Below are 11,803 nucleotides of genomic sequence, written 5' to 3' on the forward strand. Positions count from 1 at the left end.
ACTATACGTGGCAGCGTCCTGGCGCATGGCAGGTAGCGAAAATGACCGCTTCAACGTCGCCGACGCCACAAAAAAGTGAACGCCACGTGGTAGCCTTTTCTCACTCGTATACAAACACCAAGTGTATTTGGGAACCCGCCGCCGTTGGTCACACGTGGCATCTGGTCCGCTCGATGGGACCACCATTCTGTCAGCATACAAACATCAAGTGAAAGAACCCGAAGTCGAAGTTGCCGGATTTCCACCAGCCGCGAAACCCCCCCTTTGCGCCAGTATCGTCTCTGCCAACGTATGCGTTTTGACAGGTCATTTAGGCCCCGACAGCAAAGATCCATTATCGGTTTCAACAAGATATTCAAAGCGAGAGGAAACGACATGCTGCCCGTCCCTCTCGCTTTCACTTGGGTTTTGTATGGACTTGCCCTACCCCGGCCCAAATTCGAGAAAGAACTGGCGGGCCTCGCCGATGATTGGGCAAGATCGCGCTTCGAATTTTGGCATACAAACCGCCAATGAAACGGGTCGGCTTTTCGAACCGGTTGCAGGTCATTTGCGATTTTGCAGCGCCGGACGCAGTTGGATTTGAATTTTCGCGCCACACGGTATGTGCATGTTGACCGGAGCGTCCTGTAGGAAGATGGAGCGTCTCCGTCAAGTAGACGTCTAATGTAATGCGATTTCATGCGACTTTGCCATCTTGTAGTCGACGTTCTCCTTGTCCATCCTCCTCTTCTTGCCAGCCTCGAGGTCCGATTTGCATGCGTGGTCGACGGACGATATGCACCTTCTCTGTGTAGAACCAACGACGACGACGACGACATCAACCAGCATGAACATTGGGATCGAAACACGCCATTTGAAGCGGCCGCGCCCGAGCTACGGCGATAGCCCGTCCGAAGTTGAGTGCCACCACTGGGACATGGGCAAGCGCCCGTACCGCACACCGACTGTATTGTCGCCGCTTGATGTGGCGTCGGCCGCGCAGCTCCACCAGCAGCTACAGGATCTGCGCCGTGAGAAGATTGCGACGCCGCTCCTCGCGCTCGTGAGCCGCCTCATGCTCCACCGTATCAACCAAAACATATTTAACGCACCGGTCGACCCGGTCCGCCTCGCCTGTCCGACGTACTACGAGGTCATTGCGCGCCCGATGGACCTTGGCACGGTCAAGCAAAACCTGAGCGCGCTACTGTATGCATCCGCCGACCTCGTGGCCGACGACATTCGCCTCGTGTTTGCCAACGCGACGCACTTCAACCCGCCGGGCCACATTGTACACGAGTCGGCCAAGCTGCTCGCCAAAGAATTTGAACGCGAGTTTGCCGCGTACCTCCGGCGCGAGCGCGACCACGCCATCAAGCGCGCCGAGCACAGCTGCCCGCACTGCCAGGGCCACGTCTGCGGTCTCTGCGAAGAAAAGTGCATCAACTTTGAGCCGCCGCTCGTGCTCTGTCTCGGCAAGTGCGGCCAGCGCCTCCGCCGCCACGCCACCTACTTTATGACGCCCGACGGGCAGCTCAACTGGTGCGCGAAATGCGTGCCCAAGCAAGCCGAGTTTACTTACGGCGACCGCGTCGTGACCAAAGCCGAATTGCTCAAGGCCAAGTTCCAAGAAGAACTCACCGAGCCGTGGGTGCAATGCGACGGGTGCATGGGCTGGGTGCACCAGATCTGCGCGCTCTTCAACAGCGAGATCGCGGCCGACGACGACGTGCCGTTTACGTGCGCGCTCTGCCGCTTGCGGTCGCTCGAACCAAAGAGTCGCAAGTACAGCGACCCCGCGTCGCCAAGCCACGACGTCGACCACTCGACTCCTGTCTTGGACTCACCCGACAAGCAGCTCATGGCGCATAGTATCGACGTGAGCGCGATGGCGACCAAGCGCGACGACATGAGCACCCACTCGCCGATCGTAAAGAAGGCCAAGTGCATCAAGCCGCTCTTCAAGGACGCGCTCCCGGACGTGCATGCGTCGACGACGCACCTCGGCACGTTCATGCAAACGTGGATCCGCGACCACTTTCTCTTCCTCGGCGAGTCGCCGGCCGTCGCCAACTCGCTCTTTGTCAAGCTCGCGTCGTCGGTTCGCGTGACCGCGCCAGTGACAGCCACCGCACAAGACCATTTCCGGCTCAACGGGTTTGCCTACCCATCCGAGGTGACGTATACGTCCAAGACGATCCTTGTGTTCCAGGAGATTGACGGTACGGACGTCTGCCTCTTCTCCATGTACGTGCAAGAGTACGGGCCCGATTGTGGCATCCCGAGCAACAACCACCGAACGTACATTGCGTACCTCGACTCGCTCGGGTACTTTCGTCCGCGCCACGCGCGCACGTCCGTGTACCAGCAGCTCGTGATCGCGTACCTCGCGTTTGCAAAGGCCCGCGGCTTCACCCACGCCCACATCTGGGCGTGCCCGACGACGCGCGGCGGCGATTTTATCTACTGGTGCCACCCGTCGCACCAGCGCAACCCGAGCAAGGAGCGCCTCTTGTTGTGGTACAAGGCGGTGATTGCGGCTGCAAAGGCGCGCCACGTTGCGTTTGGCCATGACACGCTCTGGAGCTCGCACTTTGCCGCGCTTCACTCGGGCATCTCAAACGCGCCGCTGCCGCCGTACTTTGACGGCGACTACTGGCCCGCCGAGCTCGACCGCGCAGTCCTTACGCCGCTCAAACCGCGGGCCAAGAAGAAGCCGTCCGACGCGACCGAGGCGGTGCCAAAAGCCAAGGCGCGCGACGCCATCAAGGCCGATGTCTATCGCGCGATCGAGGTGACCAAGGACTCGCTGTTTGTGATTCCGCTCCAGCCCACGTGTGGCCACTGCGGTCAAGTGCTCGTCAACATGGCCTACTGGCAGTCGCCGACATGCGCGGTCTGCGACGTGTGCGCGGCCGTGAGCGTCGACTCGAACGTGCCGCTGCAACGGCAGTCGGTGCCCCACTTTGTCGCAAACGACGTTCTCGACGATGTCGAGATTCCGTGCCCGTTCCTCGACCATCGGTCGACGCTGTTGAAGAACTGCGAAGAGCGCCACTACCAGTTTGACACGCTGCGCCGGGCCAAGTACTCGACCATGATGCTGCTCTACCACATGGCCACTGCTTAGTGCAACATACTCCATCGTAGTCGTCGTCGTATTCGTTTAACCAAATGCAATCGGCAGTGGCGCGTCGGCGTCGGCCATGAGCCCTTGAATGTCGAGCCACTTTTCATACTGCTGGCACGTGCCCGTGTCGAGCTTGAGCTCGGCAAAGAGCTTCCGGCAGCTGCCGCCCTCGACGTCGAGCCCATCCGCTTCGAGATCCTGCATGCTTTGCACGACGATGCTCACGTTGGAGGCCGCCGGCGACGGCTTGAGACGATCCCAGTAGTACTTGTGGTGGTAGGCTTGGACTTCGCCGGCAAGGAGCGTCTCGACCGGCTTGGGCGCCGACGTGACGTTCGTGTCGTCCTCTTCGCTGCGCAGCCAGTCGTCCTCGAGCTCGGGTCGCACGTACAAGTAGACTTCTGTGAGCAAGTGCACGCAGGTAAACTTGCGGACCCACTAGCACAAGCGTAAGAAGAAGCCGAGATCGTCGACGCGACCAACCTGATGGCCAAGGTACCGCGCTTGGGACTTGACGAGCTTGAGCGCATAGAGGCGCGTCATGGGCTCCTTGAGGTTCAAGACGCGCTTGAGCCACACGAGCGACTGCGACCGGCACAAGGTCGACTTGATCAAGCTCGGCTTGCGCTTGGTGAGGCGCTGCACGAGCCGGAGGACTGACGCGACGCAGCGCAGTTGCTGCCGAGCGTACTCGGCGACCGTCGCTTCGTCCAACGCCACGACGACCGTGAGCTTCTTGTTGCGACTCGGCAACTTCTCGACGCGCTGCGAGCCGTCCTCAATGACACGCACTTGCACGTACGTTGCAAAGTCGCGGTTGAGGAATTTCTACTATCAACTTGATACTCGAGTCAACACGAGACACATACCGTCATGGTCGGGAGCACGCCGGCGTCGACGAGCTGCGAGGCGAGGTACTCGGCCTTGAGCAGATGGCTGCTTCGAACGTGCTTGAGCAGCGTGAGCAGCGTGAGCGACGTGGCGTCCATGAGGATGGCCTTCTCGCGCAGCATGTAGGTGAGGTACGCTTGCTCTTCCGGCGACACGTTTGTCTGCGCATTCTCGTACGAGGACGGGTCGGTGCCCGCGGACCCGCGCTTCCCAAACACGTGGCGCTTGTCCGGGTTCGTGCCGGCGGCCAGAACCGACGCAAAGACGCCCATGATCTCCTTGGCTCTTGGCATCAGCAGCATGCGATACAGTAGCTCGACGCGGTCGCCCCACTCTTGGTCGAACGTCGGGTCGTCCGTTGCTGAGATCGCCGGCGCCATGTCGTAATGCGGCTTGTGGATGTACGACGTGTAGATGCTATCGCGGTGGTTCTGCGCCTTGACCTTGGCGACGTACAGTGGGTCCGAGACCGGTTCGGTAATGGGCACCATTACCGGTCGCTTGATGCTCTTGCACTGGAGCTTGGTCGGGACCTCGAGCGCTATCGGTGTTGTAGGCAGTATGAGACGACCGCCATGGGATACGGGGCGTACGAAGCGCATGGAAGGCCCGTCGGTCGTTCTTGAGCTGCGTCAGGCGTGGGAGGTCCCCGAGCATGCGTGTGAACCACGCATAGAGCAGCAGCATGGTGCGCTTCACGGGATAGCCTGCGACGGATTGGTGCGCTTGCAGACACTCAAAGATGTCGAAGAGCACCTATATGATTACTTCGCATGAGAGGGCCAAGTGGACGGCGATCGCATCCACCTGCTTGGGCTGGCACACGCCCAGCTCAAAGAGCGACCGCGCCGAGCAGACCGACTCGGGGCTGAGCACGATCGTGAGGTACAGCATCGTGAGCGCACGGTTCAGCTGGCCAAAGAGGCGCTCGACCTGGTCAATGTCCATGTACGGAAAGTTGAGGCCCTTGAGGTTCAGCATCGCCCGGGCCAAATGCTGCGCAAAGATCGGCACCGCGCCCGCCGCGCTGAGGACATCGCAGTTGCGGCGCGCGACCTCAAAGTTGACAAGAAGACGCTGCTGCTCGTCCTTCATGCCCTTGCCTTGGGCGAACGGGATGAGGACGGACTCGGCGAGGAGCCACGCGTCGCGGTTCGGGCCCTCGAGGTATTGCAGGTACGTGGGCACGGCCTCGGGCGCGATCAAGGCCTCGGACAGCGCCACATTGACGCCAATAAAGTCGACGCCAAACGCGCAGTAGAAGCACGAGACGCGCTCCTCGACGCTCATCGCCTCAAGCTCGCTCGACTTCATGCTGGTCGGCAAAATCTTCGCTATTTGTGGCACCTTAAATGTGGCACCGGCCTTCGTATCGAGCTATACAGGACCTCTAAGAACGGATATTACTGACGTGGCAGCACGACCGACAAGAAGCCAGTGCCACACATGACGTTCGGCCGTCGTTCGTCGAGGGCCGACAACGAGAAGATCGCGGTGAGCGATCCCATGGACGTATCCACGCCGGCACTCGCTGTCTCTTGACGTACCCAGACAGTCTATGATCAGGGATGGTCTCCGCCACCGTACTTCATTCTTCAGTTTGGTCATGCCTTGTCCATGATGAATGCTCCTTGGGCTCTCCATCTAGCTTTCTCGATCGGACGTATGGGCTCAGCTGCGTGAAGAAGGAACCAAGGGCCGTCTCCGTTCGTGGCCTCGAACGCGGAGTAGCAAGTAGGTACTACACCCTGTTCTCCTCTCTGTTCGCATCGTCCCGCCACGGAAATGACAAGAGGCCAAACGCGATGCCGATTGGTCGACAGCCTTGGTGACGAGCTACTCGCCGAGCAAAGCTCGAGCGATCTCAGTTTACAAAATCCCAAGTCCAATGAAGCGGTCCTCCTCGATGCGCCGGACCGCCACCAGCAGAGTGAGCTTGCCTGCAACGAGCGTCGCGTCCTGGTGGGCACGCTGGTCGCCGTGCCATTATCATCCGCGACAGCTTCCATCCTCCACACGTCCGTTCGGCCGGTCGCTCGTGGCCGACCGGCTACGCGCCGGTCATCCCTCCGACATGTACGTCGCTCGGCCACAACTCTCGCTGCGCTAAGACAAAGTTGGATTACATAAGGAGGTGTTATAATGGCGTTATCAAAACTATCGTGTCGGGCATTTAGCGACGGCTACCGCGACCGCGACCACGGCCACCGCCGCGACCACCACGGCCACCGCGACCACCGTCGGAGCGCTGGAACTTGTTGCTGTCCGACTGGGAAAGGCGGGCGCGGCGCGCGGTTTCGGCCTCCAGCCAGAACGCGTGCTCCTCATCGCCTTCCAAAATGACGGCGCCGCCGAGCTTCTCTTCGTTCTCGCCAACGACAACACCATGCGAGACGAGCGAGACGACCTTGGCGGCCGCGACCGGCGTGTCGACGCGAAGAAGCGCTTCGGTCTGGCCGAGCTGGAACTGAATGTAAGCGACGACGCCGGCCGCGTCCATCTGGTCGTTGAGCGTGGCCTTGATGATATCGCGCGAGACGGTCGGGGGCACGCCCGTGAGCTTGACGATGAGGCCCTTCTCGTAGTCGACCTCGACCGGCGGCTCCTCGCCAACGTTGACGAGCGCAAACACGGGTGTCTTGCCACCCAGCACGGGGTTTTCGAGCGCCTGGAGCTGCGCGAGGATGCGGTTGCTCGACGTCATGTCGGTGAAGTTGATCTTGGCGATCGTCGAGCCGTTGGCGTACTCGACGTACGGCGGGCGGTTGCCCTCGCCGACGGCGGCGACGAGCATGTCCTTGATGTCGCCAAACTTGACGCCCTTGCCAATGTTGGAGATGCACACATACTGGCGCGGGCCGTCGACCTCGTCGCGGTTGCGCTTCTTGGACTCCTTGCGGGCGCGACCGGCCACCGCCTCGGCGTCGGTCACGTGCTTGAACTCGAGCGTCACGTCCTTGACGACAACGGGGTGCGCGGCAAGGTACTCGACGGCCTCCGTCGCGAGCGCCGGCTGCGAGTAGAGGAGCTGGAGCTCGTTCTTGGCTTCGAGGAGGGTCACGAGCGGCTTCTTGTGGCGGTCGTCGGCCCAGAGGCCCTCGATCGCGGCCATGAGGTCGTGGAACGAGACGCCGTCCGGGACGTTGGTCGACTGGATCATGGCCACGATGCCCTTTTCAAAGTCACGGCGGTCGTCCATGGGCAGCTTGAGGAACTCGGAGAGGCGCATCTTCTGCGTCGTGAGGCCCTTGATGACGATGGCCGGGCCCGAGAGGATAGCGTTCGTCGTCTCGTCGTCCTTGAACTCGACGTGGACACAGCCAAAGAAGCGACCGGCCATCTTGCAGACGCGCGAGAACGTGACCACGTCGGCCGGGAAGGCCGCAGCGATCTCTTCGTGCGTCGGCGGGAGCGTGCCGAGGCCGACAAAGACCACCGTGCGCTCGGCCGACGTGTCCACCGGGAGCTCGGCGACGACGCGGCGCAGCGCGTTGCGCTCAGCGTTGAGCTCGACGACCGTCGAGGCCTCAATGGCCGTCGCGAGCTCGGCCGCGTCCGTCGTGAGCGCCTGGAGCTTCTTGAAGGTGAAGAGGACGCTGAACGGGATGAAGCGCTCCGCGTGCTTGGCGGTCTCGGCCTGGAGGAACTTGTCCCGGCGGAAGTTGCTGTCCGAGAAGTAGAACTCGACTTGCTTGGCGATCAAGTTGCTCATTTTTGGGAAATTTGGAAATGAGCTCGGAAAAATGAGTGGCCGCCAGCCGATTGGCCAGTACAACGCGCCACCTGCAACGCTGCGGAGAGAGCGCTGGGAGAGGACGCAACCACCCGTCGCTCGTGACATCGACTAACTCGAGTCGATGCCCATCGACTAGAACGCCCGGCCGGGTTTAGTCAAGTCGCACTAACTACAAGGCGAGTGAAGGTTACCACGTTGAAGTTGCGGAACGTTCCTGAGATCCTTGCGATCCACTGGGAAGCTGCAAGTTGCCAAGGTGTCGACCACCGCAAGAAGAGTCCAGTGGAAGGACTTAAATAGGGAATCGTAGTCTACTGGCTGTACTGCGAGTCGGGGACGTAGGCGGTGGGGGGCGGCGCGGGCCGCTGCGAGAGCGTCGTGTTCATCGAGCTCTCGCCGTTGTGCGAGCTCAGCTTGTGGATCATGGCTTGGAGCTCGGCGTGCTGCTGCAGCTCGTGTTTCTGGCGACAATACGTCAATTTATCGAGGAGGGCTTGAAGAGACGACGCACCAGTCGCTTGACGTCGTCGTTGCGATCGCGAATCATGTCGTCTTTGGCCTGCAGCTGGAGACTCGCGTCGGCCACCTCGCGTTCCTTGGCCACGAATTTGGCCTATTCCACGTCGACCCTAGTCCGTCATGTAAAGCAAACGTACATGCAATCCTTGGAGCTGGCGCTGGGCATCGTCCCGCTCGCGGCGAAGCGCATGCACCGCCGCTTGCTCGTCCTGGAGATGCTGCTGGTAGCGCGCAAGCGTGCCATCGAGCGCAGCCTTCTCCTTGACATACGTCTCCAGTTGCAACTGTTGGCTCCTACAAACCGGCTCATCACCGCAACGCGCGCGCATGTCGTCCTACTCGAAGCGGCTCTCCAAAGACGCAAACGACTCTTGGACAGCGCCGAGCTCCGACTCGAGGTGGTCGCGTTCCTACGTCGTTCATTGTTCATGGACCTCGTCGAGCCGTGGCATGATTACAGTCATCGTCATGCTAAACTCTTCGCTCTGCATCGTGTGGGCTTTGGCGAGGAGCACGAGTTGCTTGTACGTTTCGGTAAACTTGGCGTCGCGCTCGCGCCGGGCCTCCTGCATGGCCTAGCAAGAATGGTCGTCCATCGTTTCGCAGCAGCGCTGCATACCGTGAGCTCTTCGCGAAGCGACAAATGCTCGACGCTTTGCGCCGCATACGCTTCCGAGATGTTTTCAAATTCGATCTGGGCATGCCGCCGCGCTTTCTCTCTACGTCACCAGTAGGATACGTCGAGCAACGACGCCCGACTCACGTTTCCAGCATCGCATGACGCGTGTGGGCGTGGGCCTCGGCGACTTCGTCAATGCGCATCTCCAAGACGTGGAGCTTGCGCTTGAGCCCGTTGTTTTCCTACCAAAACGAGTTGCGTCAACCGTCAGCGGCAGTTTGCACACGAGACGACGCACTTCCTCGAGGCTACAGCGCTGAAGTCGATTGTCGTGCAGGGCGCGCTGCTTCTTCTCCAGCGCTTGGTTCTACCGCGCACATATTCATGCGTGTCATTTTACAGGACGCAAGTACCTTGGTATCGAGCTCGTGCGCCGCTCCGTCGAGCCGCTTTTGCAGATGCGCAACGTGCGCGTCGTACTTTTTCTCAAGCGCGCTGTACGCCGCGTCCTTGGCGGCGAGCTGCGCGTCCACTTCGGCCTGTCGACGCTGCTGGCGCTCGTCTTCTTGCGCTAGCTGGTCGGCCCATGCGCGCTTGGCTAACTCGTGCTCGGCTTTGGCCAAGTCGAGCTGCTTGGTCACGCCCAGCATGGCTGCGTCCGAGGTCGCGACCGCGGCGCGAGCGGTCGCGACAACATCGTGCATGCGCTAGTACGACACCCATATACGCTACCGACTACACAAGTACGTACGTGGCTGTACGTGTAGAGGCCGTCGGCCAGCGTCATGAGGCTAATGCGCTCGTGGAAGGCCTTGGTCTTGGACTGCGAGAGAAACTTTCGGAGAAAGTGCAGCACGTCGTGTGTCCAGTGCTTGCTGTCGCTTTGGCAGAGACCGCGACTGATCATGGCGGCGACATCAGGGATCTGAAGCACGTGGTTGAACTCGCGCAGCGTCGCATGACTCTCGTCCGGCAAGTCGTCGTGCAAGAGGAGCGTCCCAATCAGCGTCTACATCGTCGTCAAAACGCGACCATCCGTACAGGGACGTACAAGAAACGCAAGCGAGAAGCGCGGGGTAAACTCGAGGAAGCGCTCGGACGAGAGCGATTGCATGTAGTGCGCCTCACGCTGCGCCAGCGACGTCAGCTACGACCACCCAATATACATATAGGTGAATGGAGACTCGACCGCGTCGTACCTGCGTCATGTTGACAAGAGCGACGCTCATCGACCACACCCGCTTGTCCTGGGAGAGGCGCGTAAGGACTTGGCACACGTGCACAGCGTGGTCGTAGTCGGGGGATGTGATGCGATCTAAAAAGAGGTCCGTATCCACGTCGCCCGCGTCACGCACAAGCGTCGCGATCGTCATGTGCACAAAGCGAAAGAGCTCGACCAGCGTTGATTGCAGCGTCGACGGTTCGTGCTAGTGGTTGGAGGATGTTGCTCGACGTCGGCAGGATCGAAGCGCGTACCTCGGGGACCGTATCGACGAGCGCGTCGACGACGGCCTTGTCCTCACCGAGAAACGCGACAAAGAACTGCGCGGCCGCGATCGCTATCGACTGCATCGGGTGCAGCACGACCGGCAGCGTCTGCGAGAGGTTGGGAAACCGCTGAACAAGGTCGCGCCGGAAGCGGTGGCTCAAACCCACGAGCGTCGAGAGATAGTGCAAGGTCACTTGTAGGTGCAGGACGCTGCTCTCTTGCATGTGAAACCGATCGGTCACCAAGCTCTGCGTGAGCTCGTGGAGCTCTTCCGAGGCCTCCAAGGCCGGAAGGATCCACGGCTGCGTCGCCAGGTCCGCAAGAAGGTCCACGCACGCCATTTGCAGCGAGACACTACAGCCGGTCGGAGCATGTCGATCGAATAAGGAGGGTACCTTTCTTTGGTCGACGAGTTGTCCAAGCTCAGCAGCAGCACGGTATTGTCCTTGTCCGAGACGATCGGGCTAATGAGCGCTAGCGCCTTCTCAATGTTCTTGGTCTGGAAGAGCTTTTGCCCCACAGGTTCGCTCAGCACGAGACGCGCGAGAATCGACATGCTGTAGATGAGGACGCTCGCGTCGTCCGTGCGGTTGAGCATGACGGCCAGCGTCCGCACCAGTTCCTTCCGCTCCGGGAGCTCGGCGACGAAGAGCCGGACGCCGACGTTGCCGTGCAGACAGCCCGCAAGCGTCTGCAGATGCAACAAGAAGCTCGAGTCTTCTTGCTCTTCCGACTCGATATCAGCGTCATGGAGGATATCGCGGATGAGCGTATGGATGAGCGTTTGCAGGAGCTTGGCGAGCGGTGGCGTCGGGTACCCGACCAGCGCGCCTTTGGTGACCTCGCAGAGAATCACCAGCATGTCGTCTTCCAGCCGACTCGCCTCCATGTTGATGGCCATGCGCGCGACAATGTCCACAAGCGACTGGAAGGTCGATGGCGGCAGCGCCTTGAGGTGCTGCACGAACGTTGCCGACATGAGACCTGCCCGCAGCTCGGCCAGCGGACCATGCTTGGAGCCCATGGCTTGCATCGGGCTGCTGTACATGGCGATGAAGGCTTCCGCCATCCCATGGACCTCCCGTCGGGTCACGCCCATGCTCGGGAAGCTCGCGCTCATTGCCCGCCGGCGCGGGTCCACCGCGATCATCGCGCTTTCGAACGGAATGGATCCGGATATCCACAAGTGTATCCGTACGACGCAGGCTTAAACGTGTTTTACGTTAAACGACGTTTTATTTCGCCCAAAGGTCGCTACCGAGAGCGGACTCATCTTTTCATCTTCCGAGGAAGCAGCTTGCGCGCCAAGCGGCGGTCGTCAGCGGTCGTCGCATCGCTACGTAGTATTATACATAGAGCTACTCGCAGTGGCCGGACCAGGCGACTCTTCGGTAGCCAGACCAGGTTCCCAGAAGAAGGGGCAGATGCATATCACCA

At 60.6% G+C, this 11,803-nt stretch overlaps 4 protein-coding genes across 4 annotated transcripts; 1 reads left to right on the forward strand and 3 right to left on the reverse strand.

Moving 5' to 3' along the window:
- The first annotated feature begins 557 nt into the window (after positions 1 to 557).
- SDRG_03815 (hypothetical protein) lies at positions 558 to 3,225 on the forward strand. The gene is made up of 3 exons (XM_008609459.1): positions 558 to 602; positions 704 to 747; positions 798 to 3,225. Exon 3 carries the CDS (start codon positions 830 to 832, stop codon positions 3,110 to 3,112), a length of 2,283 nt encoding a protein of 760 aa, XP_008607681.1. The 5' UTR covers positions 558 to 602; positions 704 to 747; positions 798 to 829; the 3' UTR covers positions 3,113 to 3,225.
- On the reverse strand, positions 3,149 to 5,317 carry SDRG_03816 (hypothetical protein; the record flags this gene model as incomplete). Its single annotated transcript, XM_008609460.1, has 5 exons — positions 3,149 to 3,550; positions 3,596 to 3,940; positions 3,982 to 4,544; positions 4,597 to 4,759; positions 4,811 to 5,317. 5 exons carry the CDS (start codon positions 5,315 to 5,317, stop codon positions 3,149 to 3,151), a joined length of 1,980 nt encoding a protein of 659 aa, XP_008607682.1.
- An 803-nt stretch (positions 5,318 to 6,120) lies between these two features.
- SDRG_03817 (hypothetical protein) lies at positions 6,121 to 7,810 on the reverse strand. The gene has a single exon (XM_008609461.1). It carries the CDS (start codon positions 7,713 to 7,715, stop codon positions 6,177 to 6,179), a length of 1,539 nt encoding a protein of 512 aa, XP_008607683.1. The 5' UTR covers positions 7,716 to 7,810; the 3' UTR covers positions 6,121 to 6,176.
- Positions 7,811 to 7,981: 171 nt separating this feature from the next.
- On the reverse strand, positions 7,982 to 11,541 carry SDRG_03818 (hypothetical protein). The gene is made up of 14 exons (XM_008609462.1): positions 10,762 to 11,541; positions 10,354 to 10,720; positions 10,077 to 10,304; positions 9,929 to 10,024; positions 9,629 to 9,886; positions 9,291 to 9,584; positions 9,176 to 9,244; positions 9,022 to 9,119; positions 8,878 to 8,977; positions 8,717 to 8,833; positions 8,598 to 8,668; positions 8,396 to 8,552; positions 8,251 to 8,352; positions 7,982 to 8,200 (listed from the first exon to the last, which is right to left on the reverse strand). Exons 1-14 carry the CDS (start codon positions 11,514 to 11,516, stop codon positions 8,051 to 8,053), a joined length of 2,862 nt encoding a protein of 953 aa, XP_008607684.1. The 5' UTR covers positions 11,517 to 11,541; the 3' UTR covers positions 7,982 to 8,050.
- Between the last annotated feature and the right edge of the window lie 262 nt (positions 11,542 to 11,803).

Source organism: Saprolegnia diclina, assembly GCF_000281045.1.
Source record: "Saprolegnia diclina VS20 unplaced genomic scaffold supercont1.9, whole genome shotgun sequence".
NCBI classification, from domain to species: Eukaryota; Oomycota; class Saprolegniomycetes; order Saprolegniales; family Saprolegniaceae; genus Saprolegnia; species Saprolegnia diclina.